The 22,263-nt window shown below is 41.9% G+C and overlaps 1 protein-coding gene across 1 annotated transcript in view; it reads left to right on the top strand.

Moving 5' to 3' along the window:
• The first annotated feature begins 14,309 nt into the window (after positions 1-14,309).
• Positions 14,310-22,263, top strand: part of APPL2 (adaptor protein, phosphotyrosine interacting with PH domain and leucine zipper 2) — a 32,164-nt gene continuing 24,210 nt past the window's right edge. Inside the window, exons 1-2 of the mRNA XM_052668595.1 lie at positions 14,310-14,475; positions 18,796-18,894. Of these exons, the coding sequence (XP_052524555.1) occupies positions 14,422-14,475; positions 18,796-18,894 (153 nt within the window). The 5' untranslated portion in view covers positions 14,310-14,421. The remainder of the gene's footprint in view (positions 14,476-18,795; positions 18,895-22,263) is intronic.

Below are 22,263 nucleotides of genomic sequence, written 5' to 3'. Positions count from 1 at the left end.
CTTAAAAGAAGTGCCCCAGGGCAAAACTTTCTCTCTAGGCAACTGTATTGCAGGTGTCTCCTATTTCATTTGAGAAGACACACTTCACTTTCAACTCTACCAGCACTCTACACAAAATTAATATTTCAGTTTATTGCAGAAAATCCTTCTAGCAAAATGCAGTCACATAAGCAAGTTTGCTAAGTGAATGCTTTACATTAACAGAATGGAGTCTTCAGAAAATGCTTTCCATGCATCAGTGAGCTTTTGATGCCTGCAGTCGCTCACCCTGCATGCTCCATCCCCTCTGAGGAAGACTGGGAGATACATGGGTATGGAGTACTATAAGCATTTCAGTTGTAGTGTGAAAAAAATTGCTATTCTTTCCCTAAATCAACCTCAAATGCACCCAATTGAGAAAACAGGTTGGTTAACTGGATTATCCAAATCTGAACATCCAGCATTTTTCTCTTTTTGGACATTTTTCTTAGTCTGTGTTTGACACGCAAACAAACGACTTCTGTCTGTCAAGCTGATTTTTGAGTATATGGATAATATTTTTTAAATCCCATAGTTACTTTTAAATCTCATAGTTAGAAAACAATCCTTATGTGTACAAGAATGTATGTTTTCCTAAATTAATTTTGTCTAATAATTCATATTAGAACATTCGCCCATGATTTTTTTTTCAAGGAAAACATTCTCTTTCAAAAGTTTGTATCTCAGCTCATGCAAGTACTGCAGAAAAATAATACTGCTAATTACCATCTTCTGGATTTTTTTCTATCAAAGGTTATCTAATACAGATTTTCTCGAAACCACAGGTGTCTGGGAAAAAAAAAAACAACCAACCAACATTCCTCTATGAGAAGTTACCTTCCTGAGAATATTTTTTTTTTCAAAATGATAGATTTGAAAAACAGGAATTAAGTAAAACTTTCCCACTTCAAGAACAACACCCAAAACATTTATCGAAGTTAAACAACACAACCAGTTTGTTCTGATAGGTTCTCAGTTCCAGTGCTTTCAGGTTGAAATTCTAGGGCTTTCAGAACACTGTGGATTATGTGTCTTCTTGGACAGTTTCATGGTCTTATCACAATGCTCTTTAATAGCTACCAAACTTGGTTAGTTGTTTTCTCAAAATCATGGTGCTGTGTTGACAGTTGTTACCACAATCATTTAACCATGGAAGTTGGCTAGTTACAGCAAGTAACAGCTCAATTTCCCAGTAAACCTACTAGGATGATTCCACTTGTAAAAAATCATGGTTGTAAACAAGCATGGTTTCTATATATTTAGCAATCCTTTAACAGATTCTCATATATGAACCTGTCCCACCTGCTCTTCAACTCACATGAACCCTTGGCCACCCAAGCATCCTGCACTGCACTTCTCAGCCACATCTGATCTGAAGAACCCCTCTGTTTGCCTCAAGTCTGGCTGCTGCTCATTTCAACTGCTGCCTGGCTGTTCTTTGCATTAGGATAAACACTGAAGTGAAGAATCAGTCCCCCACTCCAAGTCATTCATGCTTTTTTTTCTTCATAGTAGAATAAGCAGCAAGGAATAAAGCCACCATTCACCCACACTACTACTAATCTGTCATACTGTAGTCCTTAGTTAGCAGCAGTGATGATAAACTGTCATTTCTTGGCTGCTGTTTCATCACGGAGTTAAAATACTCTGAAAGAGTATTCAAATTAAATCAAAATGATGGCTTCTTTTATTTAAAGAACAATTACAGTAGATCATGGAGGCTGAGTTCAGAAATAAATCATTTACACTCTTTACTTTAAACGAAAAAGAGCATGTATCAAGAACAGGAGCATTTTTCTTCCTAAGGCAAGATTTTCACTCACCCATCTGTTCCAGCTTTCATGGAAATCACAAATAAAATTCTCATTATTGTGCCAAATTAGTCATAGACTGGGACAGAATCAACTAAATCAGTGAAAGTATAGCATTATTTAAAACCTGGCAGAACTGAGCAAGAACCATGATCATGGAGAAGAACAAGATCACTGAGGGTAGGGCCATGAAGTGTGGAAGAAATGTGAATACTCTGTTAGCAAATACACCTGCTTATACAAACAACAAAAACTACAACAACAAAAACCCAGCTCTCTTTCAGTAATTAATTTTGTAATACTTCCTGAATGTGGGTATTGTTAATACTGATGAAAATCTACATGTTTTTTAAAGCTAAAAGTCTAGGACATATGATTCTTAGCTGTTTCACACAGTAAAATGGAGTTCAAGAGAGAATTTTTTAAAGACTAGTTCATGGGGAAGAAGTGTTGTAAATCAATATTACTATTTAATATTACTAAAGATTCTTCGTATGAGTGTCCCTAAAAATGCTGAAGTTTTAGCACACAGCCTTTGAAGAATTTGCTCCTGAGCTCAGTTATTACCTGCTCCCTGCAAGATTTTTCCTTTAGAGCCATAGGAATGATGCAGTTTTGGGCCATATATCAGTCTCCGTAAACAGCTGCATCCATATTAGTGACAGTGATACGTCGTTCCAGCATCTGCAGTGCATTCAGGCCTAGGAGAGGGAATTACCAGCCTTGAAAATTTGATCACAGCTGAGCCATTGGAGTCATTTCTGGGAAAACTGGAGGAAAACAAGAGAATGCCTACAGAAATCTTTACTGGAATGCAAGTTCTGACTGCCCATGTCTAAGTTCTTCAGAGTGGCAGTCAGCTAACAACTTCACCTTTTCCCACTGCAGAAACAAACAAGATTTCAGTGACTTTCAATGAATACAATTCCAAATTCATGGACATGTTTTCCATAATTCCCTTCCCTTCCATTTGAAAAAGATGCTTGGTTTAGTGCTGGTTTAATTGTTGCTACAATCCAAGGTAGGTACCTTGAAACTAGCAGATGGACAAATGCTTAAATTGCGTATTCAGAGACAGTTGGCATTCTTTCTGTGACCAAAAGGTTGATTCATATGCTAGACTGTGTATTCAGAGACAATCTGGCATTCTTTCTGTACCCAAAATGTTGATTCAAATGCTATATTAGAAGTCTTATAATGTGAGACTTTTTATATGCTATGTTAAAAGTCTTTTAAAAATACAGAAGATGCTTAACAATGCTTCTTACCTCTGAGGTCATTCAACTGTCATCTTATGCTGCTGATAACAGCCAGCCTCCCTCCCAAATATCTACTCTGTGAGAGAAAAGCATCTTACTCTGCCCCTTTAATATGATATGCAGACAGAGTAATCTCATTCTTATGTATCTCACTACATAAATTAATTAGCAAGATGCAGCTAAATCAGCTTTTACAAAGAAAGGATCAGAAAAATAAGAATAAAAAATGGAAAAAGGCTGGAGGACTGTTATAGTGATGTGTCTTCGATATGCCTGTGCAGAAAAGCAGAGCATTCCTTCTGAAGTGTAGCAGATTTCACTTAATCCCACCGATCTGTACTTAGCACTTGCACCATTTGATAAGCTTAAATCACTAATTAATAGTGTAAGACAACCTTATCTGGATCAGTGAGAGAAAACTCCCCCTGCCTCAAAAATGTCTGAGGAAAAGCACACTTCTCCAAAGAGAGGTGCTCTTCTCCCCCAAGGAGAAGAGGAGCTCAGAGGAGATATTATTGCTCTCTACAATGATCTGAAAGGAGGTTGTAGTGAGGTCGGGGTCGGTGTCTTCTCCCAGGTAATAGTGATAAAACAAGAGGTAATGGCCTGATGTTGTGCCAGGTGAGGTTCTGGTTGGATATTAGGAACAAAAATACTCTCAGAAAGAGCTGTGCTGCAGTGGCACAGGCTACCCAGAAAGTGGTGGAGTCACCATCTCTGGAGGTGTTCCAGAACCGTGTGGATGTGGCACTGAGGACATGGTCAGTGGGCATGGGGGTGATGGGCTGATAGTTGGCCAGGGTGATCTTACAGGTATTTTCCAACCTTAATGATTCTATGAATTTATAAACCTACTGATCCTATAAAGTCGCAAACTTTCTTTTCAAGAGAGGCCCCTTTGCACATAAGGCTCTAATTTTATTAGTATTACAGGAAGATGTTATCCCTCCTTTATTCTCTTTTCATTTTTGTGAACTTTTTCAGACTTAATTCTTCCTCTGAAGAATGACTGATGTAGATTTCCATTGCAGTGTTCCTCACACAGTAATTGGTTCTGCCATATATTGCTCGTGAGGCCAAATAACGCAGTCACTGCCTCTTTTTTGTATGTGGCATACCTGCAAAATGTAGAAATGGGAGATGCGGCCTTGTGATTAAAACTGTCTTTATCAAATTCATGTATTTACCTGCATCTGATTGTTTAACAAGTTGTGGCCTTCTGATACTTGAAAGGAGCATATGAACAGGAGGGGGAACAGCTGTTTATGAGAGTGGATAGGAATAGGACAAGAGGGAATGGTTTTAAACTGAAACAGGGCGGGTTTAGGTTAAATATCAGGAGGAAGTTTTTCACACAGAGGATGGTGACACACTGGAACAGGTTGCCCAAGGAAGCTGTGGATGCCCCATCCCTGGAGGCATTCAAGGCCAGGCTGGATGTGGCTCTGGGCAGCCTGGTCTGGTGGTTGGCGACCCTGCACATAGGAGGGTTGTTGAAACTAGATGATCATTGTGGTCCTTTTCAACCCAGGCCATTCTATGATTCTGTGATTCTATGATTTTTGAAGACCAAGATAGGCTAAATTTTGCCATTATTTTTACAGTGGCTGTGTATAACTCACAGTGTCTATATATAATTCACACTGGGCAGGACTTTCAGAACTTGTCTGTGCCATTTTATTTAAAAAATGAGATTCTGCTTTAACAAATATTAGCCAGATTTAAAAGAGAGAAGTATAAGTCTATCAAAACAGCACTTCTTCCTACAAACGTGCATTTAGTACTAGAGGATGCTAATTATTTAGATTAACTGCAGCTGATGTCATGTTAGGCACACGGAAAACAGAAGTTGTTCATATGATTCCCAACATGGAAGCAAGGTGTTTTAGTTTATTCAAAAAAGGACAATTATATTATTTTGCACGACTGACAAAGATCAAATTATGTTTTTAACATTGAATTTTAATCAGAATGTGGTTTTTGACAGACATAAAATACAAGTAAATTTTAAGCACTTCTTCTTAAGGCTTCTTTTTCTGCAGGATTTATGAGAGCAGAGTATTTGTGCAATGCAATAAAATAGACTGTAAGCAATCAGTGAGAGATACAGGATGTTCTCACAAAAGAGATCCTTATAGCATCTGCATAAAGGGGACAATGTCCTCACATTTATATTAATAGCAATGAAGACATTCATTCTTTTTCTGACATGAAATAAACTTCTGGACTCACAAGCTGAAGTAAATGGTAGAGAACCACAGAAACAGAGATCATGAATCATTTTATCTAGTTTCATTCATTTCAGGTTTAACAACTCAATGGAGACAACACACCATAACCCAAGATGAGCTGTTCCTCAACACATCCCTGGCATTACTCCCAAAACACCGTTGTTTTGTTTCACAGTACTTGTACATGTAAATCTGTTCAAAAATCAGGGCTTGAGACTCTGGAAATATATGAGATTTCATATAAATTATGAACTTAGCTTCTGCTGTGGAGATCAACTTCTTTGATTTCTGATCAGTGAGCATTTACATTTTGGGGCTTGTCTTTGCTCTTCCATCCACAATAATAAGGAGTGGCTCTTTTGAGCAAAAACGTAATCTCTCTCATGACCCCATGCAGCAAACCTGCCCTGAATGGCAACACATACCATCACAGCCCTGAAAGCCAACCATACTCTTCCTGGGCTGCATCAGAGGAAGCATGGTCAGCAGATCAAGGGAGGGGATCCTGCCCCTCTGCTATGCACTGGTGAGACCTCCTCTGGGGTACTGAATCCAAGTGTGAAGTTCTCAATACAGGAAAGATATGGACCTGTTGGAGCTCATCCAGAGGAGGGGCACAAAAATGACCCAAGGAATGGAGCACTTCTCCTGTGAGGACAGACTGAGAGATCTGGGGGTGTTCAGCCTGGAGAAGAGAAGGTTCTGGGGAGACCTGAGAGTAGCCTTTCAGTATCTAAAGGGGGGCTGTAAGAAAGAAGGAGATAGGCTCTTCAGCAGGGTCTGTTGTGACAAGGGAAAATGGTTTCAAACTAAAAGAAGGGAGATTTAAATTGGATATAAGGAAAAAGATTTTTTGCATTGAGGGTGGTGAGGCACTGGAACAGCTTGTCAAGAGAGGCAGTGGATGCCCCATCCCTGGAGAAACCCAAGGTCAGGCTGGAGGGCCTCTGAGCACCTGATCTAGCTGTAAGCATCCCTGTTCATTGCAGGGAGTTGGACTGGGTGGCCTTTAAAGGTCCTTTCCAATTCAGACAATTCTATGACAAGCAGATGGTTTCATTGAAACAAAGCCTTTGTTTCTTGATGTGGTTTTTAAGATACTCAGCATTGCTCCCTTCTGCAATGCCGTGACACAGTGGAAAGCAAATGTTATGCACTGTACACACAAGCAGTTCCATTCAGGTGAGGGCTGAAAAAGCTCTGCAGACTTTCTTTTGTCATAGATCTCTCTCAAAGCAATTACGTTAGTTTAAATGTTGATGAGAACATTTTCCATGACGTTATTTCTGTTCTCCCAGTCATGGGTTTGCATTGCTGTTCCTCTTGGGGCTTTTTTTGTTTTTGCTATTTCACACAAGTTTGATTTCAGAGAGTGAAAAACTAATTAGGAACCATGAGTCCCCCTCTAAGAAAACCTCATGAATATAATTAGATCCTATTGACTCTGTCTCCTGTACATGTTGTCCACATGCTTTGTAGTTTTCACAAAGACAGATGATTTCTGACCTAGGATCTTGTCAGCACTTATGTCTAGAGAGTATTTAAAGATAATGACTCTATGTGACCATTGAACTAAATGTTCTGGTTTTAAAAAGTGAAAGAAAAACAAGGATAAGCAATGTATTACCATAAATGAATTTGAAAGAGCTGGAAAACTATTTACTGATCCGGCCAACATTAATATGCCTGATTAATCTCAAAGAATTTGGCAGGCCTGATATAGACTTTTATATTTGTAGGATTGGATCTATGTAGCCAAGCATACAGGTAACACAAAGAAATATTGCAGGTGTTACAGAACTCCTGCCTCTAGCACAAATCTTAAAATAGGAGACAAAAGGAAGGGCAGCTTCCTAGCTATGAGGCAGATTCAGTAGGACTTGGTGTAAGATGCTCAAGCAGTAGTATGTGGTGAACTGATTATGGCCAGCAAGCTGCACGTGGCCTGGTGGGGTAATTCGTCTTGCTTGTAGCTTGCTTGCCGTGGCCTTTCCCCTGGAAAAATTCTGTGAGCACACTGAGAGATTTGCCAACAGGAAGCATTACAGCAACAGCAGCAGCCTGGCCCTGCTGTCACCCCTCCCAGAAACCACACTCTTACCCATGGTGTCAAACCCATGCATCTCAGACAAGACAGCCCAAGAGCTACAAGGTTATGACAGGTAGTAGCAGTAAGTGGCTTGCAACCTCTGCTGTAATCACGCAGCTATCTGCACCCCTTGTAATCCTGATGGGCTCCCAGGAAAGGAGGCCACCAGCATGCCAGAGTGACAATTGTGCTACTGGCAACAATGCTGCAGCATCTCAGCACACGCTCTGAGATCAGGTCCAGCAGGTCTTCTCCTCATCCAAAGGAGAGGAAAGGGTTCCAGTATTTATTTGGCTTTCTCCATACAGCTTAAGAGCTTCTAAAGGACTATCACAGGAAGAATAATTGGAAAGTCTGATCTAGTGAAGCTGGAAGCCTCTGAGCATTTTGGAAGAACACAGAGCTTGGTGAGATGGTTCCTGTTGCTCCAGATTGAGGTGTCCAAACCTTCTGCCTGGGCAGAGGGCAGCACTGCCTTCTCCTGGTATGGCTGCACTTGTTTATGTACCCATGTTCATGACACTGCCCTGGCACCCTGCCTAGAGGAGTCACTCCCCTTCAGGAAATAAACAGATTGTGGTAGCACTGCCCGTACAGGCGTTGCTTAGAGCTTCCTCCCTGCTTTCTGTCTCATCCTCTCTTTTTTCTGGTCTTTCTCTGCAAACACAAAATGATGTCCTGTGGCACCACCATGTCACAGAACCACAGGGTACGACTCCTGAGTCTGTCTTCCCAACCCTGGCTCAAGCAGGAACACTCAGCACTGGGTGCCCAGGACCACATCCAGGCAGCTTCTGAAGGTCTCCAAGGAGAAGACTCCAAAGCCTCTCTGGGCAGCCTGTAGCTCTTCACTATCACAGCATTTATATACACAGAATAAGAAGACCCCAAAAAGCAAGCAAGAAGGCCAAAAGGGATACACTAATGCACTTCTAATTGTTTCCACACTTAAGATATATTCTAATATTGCTATCTAAATTTTTAACTTTAAGTAAAACTAGAAGTTTTAACTTTGACTAAATCTGAATATCTCTTATCAATCAGTTTTTTTAGTTTAAGCAGGAGTGATGCCAAGGGAAGATGAATCAAACTGAGAGATCCAAGCTAGATAATATGAACTTTTCAATTCTGTTGTTCAAAACAGAGTGCAGGGCCTGGTTTGTTCAGATGGCCTCGTGATAAAGAAAAAAAGTCTGAAATCTGACTTTAGACACAATGACATTAGGTGCATTTGCATGTGCCATCTGCATTCATGTTGTATTTTAAAAATGATCAAGGAAGGGCTCTGAGTAAGTATTGCTCTGACACCCAGGTGGCAGCCCTGCCTGCAGAGCGAACCTGCACTGGCAACACGGTGTTTTGGCCTCTGGTAACCCTTACAGCAAACAGATTAATCATTAACAATTCATAAAACAATTATATATCAGGCATTACATTTCTCTTACTTTAACGTACAAAATTGTACGTGCACGTTTATTTGACAAAATGCTTATTTTTCTTTATGCTACTTGTATTTTACAGCAAGATTTTTCTTGCTACCTCAGATACACAAACTCCATTGGATTATCACCTGGAACAGGGGAGATGTTTGCTATGCTACTTTAGGGAGCAGTACAGGTAAAAGGAGCCTGTAGCATCTGCCCAAGCACTGCAAAAACTGCATACAGAAGGTAATACAAGCTTAAAGAATTTCAGTACTTCCTTCTACCAATGAGCCGCCCATCCTCTGCTTGCTCCTCCTACCTGGAAAGCAAATACAAAATGGGAAAGCAGATACCCTTCAGCAGTCAGGCTGCAGATAAAGAGCCACGTGGACACCAGCCGAGGCAGTGATGGGTGGAGTGGAGGCAACACCTCTAGCAGGCATTGTCATCACAGGCTTGATCTTTTGAAACCACACTCTTATTCTGGATCTAGATGGAGGCTGCTGCTGCTGATTCAACTACCTGGTTACATAAGGGAACTTAATTGTACTTAAATTACATGAAATTAAGTATGGCAGTTACACCCTTCACCTTTAAAGAGGTTTTAATTTGATCCATCCCACTCTCAAGTACATCTGTACATCTCCATCCTGGCATACTACTAATGTGTTTAATGGAAATAAGCAAAGCCATGTGTTTTACATTAACACAAAAAGCATGAGATCTTGGTTGCATGGCAATTAATAATTTCAATGGAATTTTATTTCAGCCTGGTATTATCTTGCGGGTCACACACAAAATCACAAGACACTCTCTCAGTGTCCAGGAGTTCTCATGTGCAATAGATGCCCTATTATTAATCTAACCAGCAATGTCTTTACATACTGTTAAAAATTATTTTCAGATGCTTCTGGCACTGAGAGTAATTAGACTATCTTTCAAATCCTTCATTTGCAAAAAAATTAATTTGAAGCAATTTATTGCAACTATATATACACCCTCTGCATTATATACCTTCTGTATTTATACAGGGCAACTACACAACTTGGGGTAAACTGTTGTACCTCTGAAAGTCATCCGTAGTTCAAAGGTTTCTTTGTCGCTGTGTTAAATGCACAAATAGACTGAGCTGACTTAGCAAACATGTGACTAGCACATTACTGCTCAGAAATTTCTTGTAACATACAAGGTATGAAGCCAGAAAGGAAATATAATGCAATATGGTCTTTAAAGTTATAATGAAACATACGAAAAAGAAAACACAGCGCAACGTGACTAAGTCTGTAACCAGTCTAACTGGAAACAAATAATTATAGTCAGCTCTCCATTAATTCTGGGTGGATTATCAAATTTGAAAATAAATTAGGCTAAGGATGCAGAACAGCTGCCCTGTTTCCAAACCAGTCAATTAAGGTTGGCAGGGCTCAGTGACTCACGCGCAGCACCACACAGATTCAGCATTACAGCTTCCAGCCCTGACGGGGCAGCTGGGTGGTTTGTTACCAACAGACATTCCTGACCAGCCTCAAACTAAACTATCACGCATAAAACCCCAAACTTAGGTTTGAAGACACGCTGATTTCTGCCAATTAGCATTAATGTTGTAAGTTTTCATGTCACTTTGCCAAGAGATACGCATAGCAGGCAAATCTCAAGCTTACAGATCAATCCAAACTTTCTTTTCGCCTTTAAAATCTTTGCTTTTCTCAACTATGAGATCCTTGATCTACATTCAGGCTTTTGCCATTTTTTACCATTCCTACTCCGAAACAGTACAGTTAGTTCATGAGATGTGTTACTTCATCCTCAACGCTCAATTATGTTTTGATTTGATGTCACTAAGTCTTATTAGTTTTATAAGCAGTGCACATCAATTTCATTTTAGCCATTACAGGAGTTTCACCTCAAGCCTTCACATTCTAAAAGGCATTTATCTTAACCTAATCAAGTCATCTGTGGCTTTCAGAATGAGCATATGAAAATTCATTGGACTGCTTACTGGAACTGTTTTCCAACTCAGCTCATGCTTTGACGGGTTTTTGGAAATAGAAAGTACATTCCAGTGACTGGTTCTAGGTACTCTGTTCACTGCTTCCCTATTCTCTTTCCATATGTACAGTGTTCACCTTAAATATGTCTTCATGGAGTAGCTAAGGAAATCCTTCTTCAAAGCTATCAAGCTTTGAAGAAGTCAGCCTGAGCACAGCACTGGTAGAGGCACCATAGCGTGCTGCAAGCTGGCATGTACCTAATTTCTGCATAGTATGGCTACAGTGGCAAAAATAGTCGAAATCTTCAGTGGTAGCACAATGGATTATTTTAGCTATTTTAAAAACAACAGAGTTGTCAAGACTGGAGAATAATTCCTGAGATCTAATCAAACTGGCTGCTCGGGAAAATAATTTCAATTCACAGTAATCCAAGGAAAAGATAATTCCAACAATTCATAGGCAGAATGCTATTTTTTATTCAAAAACATCTGGACTGCACTGGGGTAGTGTAATAAAAATGTTCTGGTCGCTATCATAGAATCATGTAATCACAGAATGGCCGGGGTTGGAAGGGACCTTACAGACCATCCAGTTCCAACCCTCTGCTGTGAGCAGAGCCGCCACCACTAGATCAGTTTGTCTACTATGCATAAGAAATCAATAAAGTGTATAGACCTGTAAGGAATGGCAAAGAAGAACATGAGATACTTGCTAGTCACTTTCCAATAGTTACTGAAGTGCTTTTAGTTTTATTTAAGTGAGACCTGTTAACTGTCCTCAATTTTGAAAAGGTGACAACAGGATTCCACATACGACCCTTACACTAAACAAAGCCATCGAGAAGAACAAGATAAGGTAGTTGTTGTGAAGGAAGACAACATGAAATGAAAACACAAACCATCTTTAGACCTTGTTGGTGGAAGAACAACCTAATGGGGAAGAGCTGTTGCTGAGCTATTTCAGGACATGGGGATGGGAGGGGACAGAGAGAAACGAGGATAATTGTAACAAATATTTGGGAAATATTCCAAAATGCCCTGAAGATACATTAGCAGATACAGATATATAAAGCATGGACTTCTCTTCCTCAGTGAATTTTAAATAATGTTTTCAAAGTCTTTGCAGAAAGAAAAATAAGCCTTTAATACAGATTGACAAAACTGGCTCAGAAGAGGTCACGGATTCCTAAGTCTAATGCCTAGCTTCATATTCTATACACACAAAAAAACCTCTGACTTCTTTGCACTATTCTAAAATTCTCTGAACCATTATCATTATAAAGCCATACCTATTTTTGTTTTCTCACTGTGTAAATGTATACTGTCCATCAAACTTGATACGTTCAATCCTAGCTAGTGATTTGCATTACTGCTCAGCGTCTTTATTCAGGCAGGAGAAGGAGACTGAACGTGAGAACTCTGTTCCTGCTGTAGGGGCTGGAACAGGGAGTCCAGATTCACGACTGCTGGAGTGGAGTCATACCATGGCAGCATTGGCACATTGGGTTAAAGGTCCTATCACAAGCTTCAGAATTAATACCCATCAATGTCAGACCCACAGAAATACCTTAGCCACAATTGCAGGGTTCAGTGATCATTTCTTACATAATTAAAGAAAATGATCATCCAGCTGATTTGTAACATTTTTCTAAGACTGTATTTTAACTGAATTGGTCAGTTCAGTTCAGTCTTCTTCAACAAGAAGAGCTGTATTTAGCAGTCACCTTTCTTGCCATATAAAATGCTTACTATTGCTTAGGAATAACAGAAGTGGAAAGTAGAGCATGATTTAGATGCAAAGTGCGTCCACTTATTATAATGGCAAAACAGCAAATGCTAACTGTTTGGACTTCTTTTAAAACTCAGATTGCATGATTTCTTTTCCAACTATTTTTCTTCTTTCAAAGGAGAACAGCAACATGAAGTATCTGGAGGTGAGCATTTTTTCTAAGAAGATATCTTCTCATTTTGCAGATAATACTTTTGTTTGCATAATCTGCTTAATAGGCAAGGCTCTTCAGAAATGTTTGGGTTTATTTTAAATGGGATTTTATTTTTTATTATCTTTAGTTTTGCCCTGAACCAAGTGGAAAAATGAAAGGCTACACATGGCAAGTATGGAGGAGTTGGACTTGATGATCCTTATGGATCCCTTATGACTAGGGAAATTCAATTATTCTACTATTCTAATTGATTTTCAGTTCAGGAACTTGAGACTGTTATAAAAACTGAGGCATCTAAAACCGGTGGCCAATCTCCAAAAAGTGAAGATAATGAAATACCCAAGGGTCAAATGACTGCTGCATTTGAATATACTATACTTGGTATAACCTACACATCTGAAGAAAGCATTTATGTTATCCAGCACATTTAAGACAGCAGTATGTTGATAATAAAACCATGGCTTTGTACACAAATGAGCAGTAAAGGAAAACATGTTCCTTCCAATAGCCCCTAGCAGAGGGGTATAGCTGAGCTGGAAGTGACACACCTGAAGCACTCCGCATTCTGTAATTCTGCTTGCAAGTAGTAATCCACAGATAAGAAGAAATGCAAGCACCCCAGATGAGGACTGCCTGTGAGCATGCCTGGCTTAGCCATAGAATCACAGAATGGCTTTGGTTGGAAAGGACCTGAAAGACAGAGCTCCACTCCCCTGCAGGGTTGCCATCCGCTAGAATGCCTCCAGGGATGGGGTATCCACCTCTGTGGACAATCTGTTCCACTGTCTCACCAGCCTCTCAGTAAATAATTTCCACCTAACATCTAACCTAAATCTCCTATCTTTCAGTTTAAAGCCATTCGCCTGGTGCTATCACTAGCACACATATTAAGCTGCAAAGAGGTCTTCCCACAGCCTTCTCTTCTCCAGGCTGAACAAGCCCAACTCCTTCAGCTTTTCACTACAGCGCAGGTGCTCTGGCCAGCTGAGCATCTTCAAGGCCCTGCTGTGGATCTGCTCCAACAGCTCTGCATCCTTCTTGTGCTGGGGCCCTGGACCTGGACACAGTACTCCAGATTGCTCTGAACCCAGAATGGCACCCAGGACTTGGGGTGCTTCCCAGAGCCTGCAGGGACAGTACAGTGCCTGAGCACAGCAGGGACACCCCAAGGAGCACTGCAACGGGACAGAGACTGCTAGAGGCCCTCAAGCCCCCAAAATGAGACACTTTTCCCGTCACTGCCATCGCGATCCTGCTCCCTCGCAGCCAAGGTGCATCTCCCTGAGCTGAGGGGAGGACCCAAGCCCCTCCTTGCTGTGTGAGGCACGGGGCCATGAGCGGGGCAGCTGGGGCGGAGAGGAAGGGGCACCCTCTGCCTAGGAGCTCCGGCACCACACTCCCCGCAGCCCGCTGGCCCCCGACGAGTTAATGGCGGCAGGAAGCCACCCCCTGCCAGCCCTGCCCCGTGACTCGCTTCCTCCCACGGACGGGAACTGGGAGGAGTGAGCGGCTCCGGCCCCGCCAGCGCAGCCAGCCGCCCTGACCCGCAGCCTGCGGACGGACGGACGTACAGCCGCGGCCGCCCCCGTGGGGAGGGACGCCGCAGCCGAACCCGGGGTCCGCCCACCCTGCACCCAGCCGCGTCGCTGAGCCAAGATGCCCGCCGTCGACAAGCTCCTTCTGGAAGAAGCTCTTCAGGACAGCCCGCAGGTAGCGGGAGCCGAGCCGGGTCGGGGGGCGCGGCTGAAGCTGTGCGGTGATGGCGGGCGGGCAGGCGGGGAGAGCGGTGTCCGCGGGCAGAGCAGGACGGCTGGGGCCGGGGGGCGGCTCCCGGGCAGTGGAAGGAGAAATGGGCCGGAGGGGTTAGCCCGTGGGTGCGGGGGGAACAGGGATGCTCTGCGGCTAGTGGCAGCCCTGTGGCGTCGGGGGGAAGGCTTTGACTTCCTGACAGTCATCTGTCAGGGAAAAACAGGTGATGTCTGCGTCTGGCAGGCGCTCGGGAAGAGGCTGGCTGTGGGCAGGTCGGGGTGCGACGCCTGTTCTCGTTTCCTTGGCTTTTCCCTCACGTCGTCCTATCCTGGAGGTGTGTTTGGGCACGGCGTGTTGCCCTGGCTCCCTCCTGGTACGTGAGGGAACAGAAGTAGGCTAGTGGATGTGGCTGCCAGTGGCCGTGCTCCTCTGCTCCTTGTGAAGGGCCCAAAGGGCTGTGCATCAGATACAGGGGCTTCCCTCGGGGATAAGTGGGCTGAATCCTGCTGAAGGTGACCCCATTCTAAATGGGGCCAGGAAAGGAGGGCAGGCAGTTGTCAGTCTTTCCTCCTCAGTCTCTGCAAGCTCTGTGCTCCCATGCCTGCATCTGCTTTTCACCGCAAAAGTGTCCCCTGAGCAGTGTGGAAAACCCATAGCAGAGAACGTGACATGTCAAGATGGATGTGGGCGTTCCAGGGGGGTGTGAGGCCTTGGGAGCTGACAAGGGAGGGTGGGAGGAGGGGTGGAAGAAAGAAGTAAGGGGAAAGGGAGAGTGGAAATTTCTCAGAAGGGTGGGGAAGGTACACTTGAGGTCAAAATGCAAAGCAGGCAGAGATACAGAAGTAGTGGGTGAAGCAAGGAAGAAGAAGGGCAGGGTGGGTCTGCATGGGTGCTGCTCCCAAGTATCCCAATATCGTAACTCAGACTCATCTGCTGATGGACTAGGAGGAGGAATCAGTAGGTAAACTGTGGAACAGATGGCTAAAAGGCGTAAAAGAGTCTGTCATGAGTCATTTGAAGGAAAGATTGGACTTGCACCTGTCAGGAGTTAATGAGTCTTAAGACTTGTCTTGAGCTGTTCTTCTTAACCCATTTTCCTGTGCTTTCATGAAATCCCATCCTAATAAGAATGATTTTTATTAAATGTTTATGTGTCATGGAATCTCAAAGCTTGTGTATTTTCAAAACTTGACTGGGAACAGTTTTGAGGAGCCTGATGCCTGCTTTAAGCAGGGGCTGGATCAGATGGCCTCCAGAGTTTTTTCTGAATTGAACTGTACAATGTTCCACTCTGTACCGAATTGTGCTAGATTTATTATGAGCAGTTACTAATGTTTTTAATAGCAACCTCCCCAGTGCATTGTGGAGCTGAAGAACTTGACACACAGGGTAGGTGAACTCATTTTCCTCTTCAGTCAACGCTTCCTTCGATGATTAAAAATGTAACACTGAGTGGAAGCTGCTGAACAAAGCACTGAATTGAATTTGGAGGTCTTAGTCTTTCTTCTGGCCTGAAGGCTGCTAACAGATCCTTTTCAATTACTGGAAATAACGGGCTGTGCATAAACCTGGCTGTTTGCAGGCAGTTTTGGCTTAGGTTGGTCATCACTTTTTATTCAAGTTCTGTAACTTTGGACAAGATGGGCACTGCTTAACTTTATGCCATGGTCCATTGTTGATAAAATTTAATTTTTCATACAGGGAAACATATTTTTTTTTTCCCTTTTCCCCTTTTTTTTTTGTTTTTTGTTTTTGTCTCTTGAGTGGTGGATTTTACATTCACAGCTCTATTGGGTTCTTCTGTGAGCTGGGTACTACAAAATCAAAGCAGACAGACAATCTCTGTCCCACGAAGCTTGCATTGTAGCTGCTTATGTGATCATACCTCTGCATAAAGTGACCTGATTCTCTTCAGCCTCGTGCAGACAGAGGGGTAATAAAATGAGGACATAACCTCACTGTTTTTAGGAAGTGCATGAGGTATGTAAATTGGTGCAAGGCAGAAGATTAGACCATTGCTGTTTCTTCATCACTTTTCTGAAGCTTGATTTTCCATCCCCCAGCACTTTTTTTCTGATTTGTCTCCAAGTGCTGACCGAAAATGGCCTTAAGAAATGCCTTAATTTTGAAGTGCTTGGTCAAAGTGTAGAAGGGAAATTTACTTAAGCTGCCATGCTAAAACCAAGGGAAATACTTAAGTGAAAATAATTTTTTTTCCTGTGTTTCCAGCAACCAAGATGGTGATGCTATTAACAGGGCCTCCAAAACTGTTAGCTTATACTTGGATTTCCGCTTGGTTTCAGCAGCAGTGTCTGCCATTCCAGAACTTGTCAAAACAGCAATAACAAAAACTACAGATGCTGGAATTTTGCTGCAGTAATTTAAAAGTGTTCTTCAATATGAAATTTTCCAAGCATAACTTCCAAGCTGCTTAATAATTTATTGTTTTTATTATTTTTGATCAAAGCCCCAATAACTGAGACCAAGACTTTCAGAAATGCTTTCCCAATGCTGCTTTACCCATGTTTTGACATCTGAAAAACTGAATGTGCAAAAATTCAGTAAGATTTAGGAATTGGAATAACAGTTGGGTTTGTAAACCTTTTCCAGGATGCAGAAACATCATATGTAGTCTCATTCGTATAGCAGGGTGGCTGGAATGGGGTGGTTTTAATGGTTCCGTCCAACCCAAACCATTCTTTGATCTATGATTCAGTCAGCTGCTTTTTAGTTTTTCAGTCTTAGCTTGAGATTGGCCTTGATCAACATTATATGTCAAGTTGTTGTGTCATTTTCACCTTCCTTCGTTTTATTTTTTTTAACCATCCTTATACCCTGTGGAGTTTATCTGCTTTTCTGATACACAGCAGGGAAGATAAGCGCTGTGTAGATAGGAGATAGGTTGATGGCTTTAGTTTTGCTGATTTCAGTTAATGCATCATTGAAGATGAAACTTTTAAAAGCAGGTATTTTTCAAAAGCAGCGTGTTTTCAGTTACAGAAATGATAATTAAATGCTGAAAACTCTCAGAATCATACCACTGTCCCTGTTGGGAAGAGAGAACATTCAGGACAAAGTTCTTGAAGGATGCTGATTTTGAGTTTTTCAGGACCAACAACATCTTGACGGATTTGCAAAAAATAAGCATTTTGGGGAAGTACTTCTTGTTAATGCAGTGGGGCTATTTAAAACTGTGTTGAGACTCTAAAATAAGTTTACCACATTGGTACCTGGATGCTTCAGTAGTATTAGAAGGTTCCTGTAATAGAGGATGGAGAAAGCGCTCACTCTGTCAGTATTAAAATACTGGAGTTTATGGGTGCCCCTCAGGTAAGCAGATGAATCTAATTGGAGTAGTATAAATTAGCTGTGCAGATGGGAAGACATTGCCAGTTAGCATCAAACTCATTGGATTTACCAACATTAAGACCAAGGATGGATCACGACTTTGTTAAAGGGGCTCTGTCACATCTAGTGACGTTATGATATTGATCTGGCAAGTTCTGGAGCTCAGCGTTATTCTGAGATAATTTTCTTTCCCATCTCAGAAGCAACGTTGTAATGTAATACATGTAATTCACAGTTCCGGATGATTCCACCAAAACAAGCCAAGGGGATTCATGTCTTTAAGATAATACTTGTGGCTATGCTCTTTTTTCCCCTCCATTTGTTGCCAAGGCTGAGCTGGCAGAGTGGAGAAAGTAGGGGGGTATCTCTGAACATGTGTACACATGTATGCTTGCTGTTGTAGGTGAGCACTCAGTTTAGTGTGGTTATGTCCCCTAGCTTTGTCAGTGGCCCTTTAAGTGTTGCTCAAGACAGTTGAGAGTAAATAATACTCTGTAAATTACCTAATGGAAAGGAGTGCTTGTGATGCAGTCTGATGTTAGGGAAGTAAAGTGAGCAAGCACTGGTGTTTGACCCAGAGTCCTTAACGTGGTTTGGATTACTGTAGTCAGCAGGCAGATATTCAGGATTTTTTACATTCCTGCTTATGTTGGAAGGAATGCCTATTAGTTAGAGTTGGAGTCATGGAATCAGGAGCTGGCCATAGCTTTTCTATCACTTTCCTTCTTACTGCCTCAGTTTACCTATTCCTATCAGAAGGGCTAATTTCTACATGTTTTGAAATTCTGAATGAACAGAGCTATACAAAGTGGGAGGCTGATTGTTTCTGACTAATCTGTCTTTTTGCTACAACTTATTAAAGGAGTCTTTTGTGAATCTTTTAAATATTTTCCCTTGAGACTGAAACTGTTTGCTTTTTTTCTCTTTTGGAAGACTCGTTCTTTGCTCAGTGTCTTTGAGGAAGATGCAGGAACCCTCACTGAATACACAAACCAGTTGCTTCAGGCAATGCAGCGAGTCTACGGTGCTCAGGTAATTTTTCATTCATTTTTCTTTTGTTATATGGGCAGCAGAGGATAAGTTACTATTCTGATGCTGTTATTTATGTGAAAGGTGCCAAATACCTGCACTGCTTGTAGCTTCGGGAGAGTCATGGGTGTTTGCCATCTGATATTTCAGTCCTCTCTCACCTGGAAAAGTCTGAATGAAAAAAGTCTTCACCTACTCTGACTGCCTCCATAAAGTTCAGAGAAGATATACTGTGGTATGTCCTTACTTTACAGTATATTAGAAGGCCACCCTTTATAAAATTGCTTGCGTGCACGTAAACACAATACATCGACAGATATTCACACTGACCTTGGGCATCTAACTTTGATGCTGTGACTCACCATCTTAAAGAAAGTCTGTGCACACTGATTATAGAGAGAACATATACTTTGAGTCATACTGAATGTGAGTACCTGAAGTAGTTGGTGTGAAAAATAGGAGAGCAGGAGCAGAACACCACTTTTTCAAGCACTTACACAACCTAGGTGACTGAGACCCTTTGAAAGTAAAACTTGTCACTCATATCCAGCGCTTCCAAAAATGAAACAAACCTGGGTGAGAGTGAAACTAGGGGTTCCCATGTGCATAGAACAGACGTTTCAAAGTACCATATCTAGGTCTTTAGAGATGTACCCAGTACATCATGGGACTTGTACAAGCATTCGTGTAAGTTGGGTGCCTGAACTCCTTAGAAACAGCACTTGTCTTCTTAAAGCAGTGCGGCAGAGAATGTGGAAGGTGCTGGGGTTGCTGTTTGGACTGGCTGGTGGTATGACTTGGAAGAAGGAGCAGTCTGGCTTCCTACATCATGAAGATGCAGCTTTGAAGTCTATGTGTTAATGTCCCGGATCCTATGCAAATGCAGAGCTGTCACAGACTTAAAGTACAGCTCAGATAGTTGGAAAGCAATAGAGCATATTGGCAGTGGTGCGAGAGGAGGCATGAAATCAACACTGTGAGTCAGTGATGGGTGGTATGGAAGTCTCACTGAGATTTAAACTTGTGGGCCTGTTGGGTGGTGGAAATCTGAGACCAAAGAGCAGGTGGGATTGGAATGGGAAGGAAATCAGAGGGTAAATAAGGTTTGATTTTTAAGTGTCCAGTTCGTGGACTGTGTCCCTATCCGCTGCTGATGCCTTTTTCAGATGCCATTTTAGGAAGTGGTGACCTGTGATTCACAAAAAAATGCTTTGCTTTTGTTTGCCTTTCGTTTCCATCTCAGTTTTTAGTCTTCTTTTGCCCCACTGTCATTTCCTCTCTCATTATATCAGTGCAGTTGCCCATCTGTGCTTTGCGGTACGACTGAGTCTTTGCATTTTCTTGGCACTTCTTGGCCACTTCTTCCTGCGCAGCTCCTGCTTTAGCTTGATCTGAATATTCAGTCACTTAGGAATGTGTTGAGATGTGCGCCTTGAGATATTTCAACAGATAGCTGATGCCATTTGGAGCTGGGGGCACACAAGGCACACAACTGTTGTTTAAAGTCAAGCTTAGTAGTAGGGGTGCACAGGAGGGCTCTCTGCACCGCCACGGACTTAGGAAAATGCAGGTTTAGCAGCCTGTGATAAAGACTTGGCCAAGCTTGTTTGCTTAGCAAACAAGAAAAAGATCAAATTAATTATGTAAGTGTTAAAGGGAACCAAAACGTTTTTTCCCCCTGTCTCTGCTTTAAAAAGTCTTGGCACTTTGGTGTGAGATTATCCTACAGTTGGGATAAAATTCTGACTTTTAAACAAAAATTAAGAGGAATAATTAATTCAGCCGTATGCTATGGTCAATTCCACACTCTGTGCAGGATAACACTGATTTTTGACTAATTTTACCAAGCTTTGCAAATGGTGGCATTTCCTTTTAAGGAGCTGTTTCTGAATATTTCCAAAGAATACATGCTTTCAGATTGAATTCACATTCAGTTTTGGAGCTGCACACACCCTTTACTACAAAATGTTATGATTGCATTTGCATCAGAAGGAGAAATATGATGCCGAATTGGCCACAAAACGTGAGTGGGAGGTTAAGAAATATCAGTGTGTAATATTTCTTTTCTGCTTAATCACAACTTTAGGGAAAATAATTTTTTCCTGCTGCTTTTGTTAGGAGACTCAGTATCTGGGCCTCACTGGCTGCCTGTCAGGATGTGTTCCGAGCACCCTTCAGGGTTGAGAGGGAGTGAGATTTAGTGGAGAGAGTGTAGAAGTTGAGAGTGGTGAGGAGACAGATTCTGAATTTCCTTTTGCTTTATTTTCCCGACTGCTTTGTCTTTGTAAAGTCGCTGCCATTCAGTACTCTTACTTCCTTATCTGTACAATAGGAATCACAGGGACTGACCTTCTCTGAAGCAGTGATAAAAGTTCTGCTTGCACAGCCATAAAAATGGCTGTGATCACAGCCGTGGCAGTTAGACTAAACACAAGTGGGTTGTACCCATCCACAGTACTGAAAAATCAGAGGTTTTTTGCCCCTCAAAAACAGAACGACAGTTCTAACATTGTAAATCATTTTCTTTTTGATTATGTTCTAAACTGTAAGATCTCCCAGATTTATCTCAGCCATATTTTCAACTTTTTTTGGATACGTTCTCTAGAATGTTGCTGTTTCTTTGTGATGAAAACTTGGCTTGCCATGTAATTCAAACCACTACTGCTTGTGCTCCAATAACAATAGTTGGTGGTTCTTAATGGATGCACTGCAGGGTCTCGGGGGACTTGCTGTCAATACCAACTGAAAGCTGTTAATTACCCTTGTGGATACACACAGATATTTGTCCCAGGACACTGCTTTGTGTGCGTTGCCACAGTAAGTTTGCAAACTGACAGTGAAAGCTGCTCTAAGTGCTTGGATCAATGCATTTGAGAGGAACGTGAGACAGACAGAAGAGGTTTTTAAAAACACTTGGAAAGTAGGAATTTTTTTTTGAGAGCTCCTTTTTTTTTTTTTTCTTAATCCCTAAGGTTTTAATTTTGAGCTGCAGAATCCTGCTAGGTGCTGGGGATCTCACTTTTCAGAACGATACATATTCCAGCAGAACTTCATTTTGCCTGCAGAGCAGGTGCAGTGTGTGACTGCTGTGTTCTGAAGGTCACAGGGACCAAATGTGTGAGCTGTGCTCAAGGAGCGAGGTTCAGATCTGGCAAAGCCACGTGTGTAAATACTGAGAAGTATTTTTATATCTCTTCTTCAAATAAACCTTATTGTGTTTCCTGCTGTAGTTCTGTTCTCCAGTTGAACCCCTGAAGAAGTCTGTCACGTGGATGGTCACACAGAAGAAGTGTTCCTTACAGGGTTTGTTCTTCATCCTTGCAAGCAAATGTCTGTGCTGCACCTGGCATTACTGCTGTCTGTGTCTGTGAG

The sequence above is a fragment of the Tympanuchus pallidicinctus genome, unplaced genomic scaffold (genome assembly GCF_026119805.1).
Source record: "Tympanuchus pallidicinctus isolate F22 unplaced genomic scaffold, pur_lepc_1.0 scaffold8, whole genome shotgun sequence".
Classification (NCBI taxonomy): Eukaryota; Metazoa; Chordata; class Aves; order Galliformes; family Phasianidae; genus Tympanuchus; species Tympanuchus pallidicinctus.
This window is presented reverse-complemented; position numbering and strand designations above follow the sequence as displayed.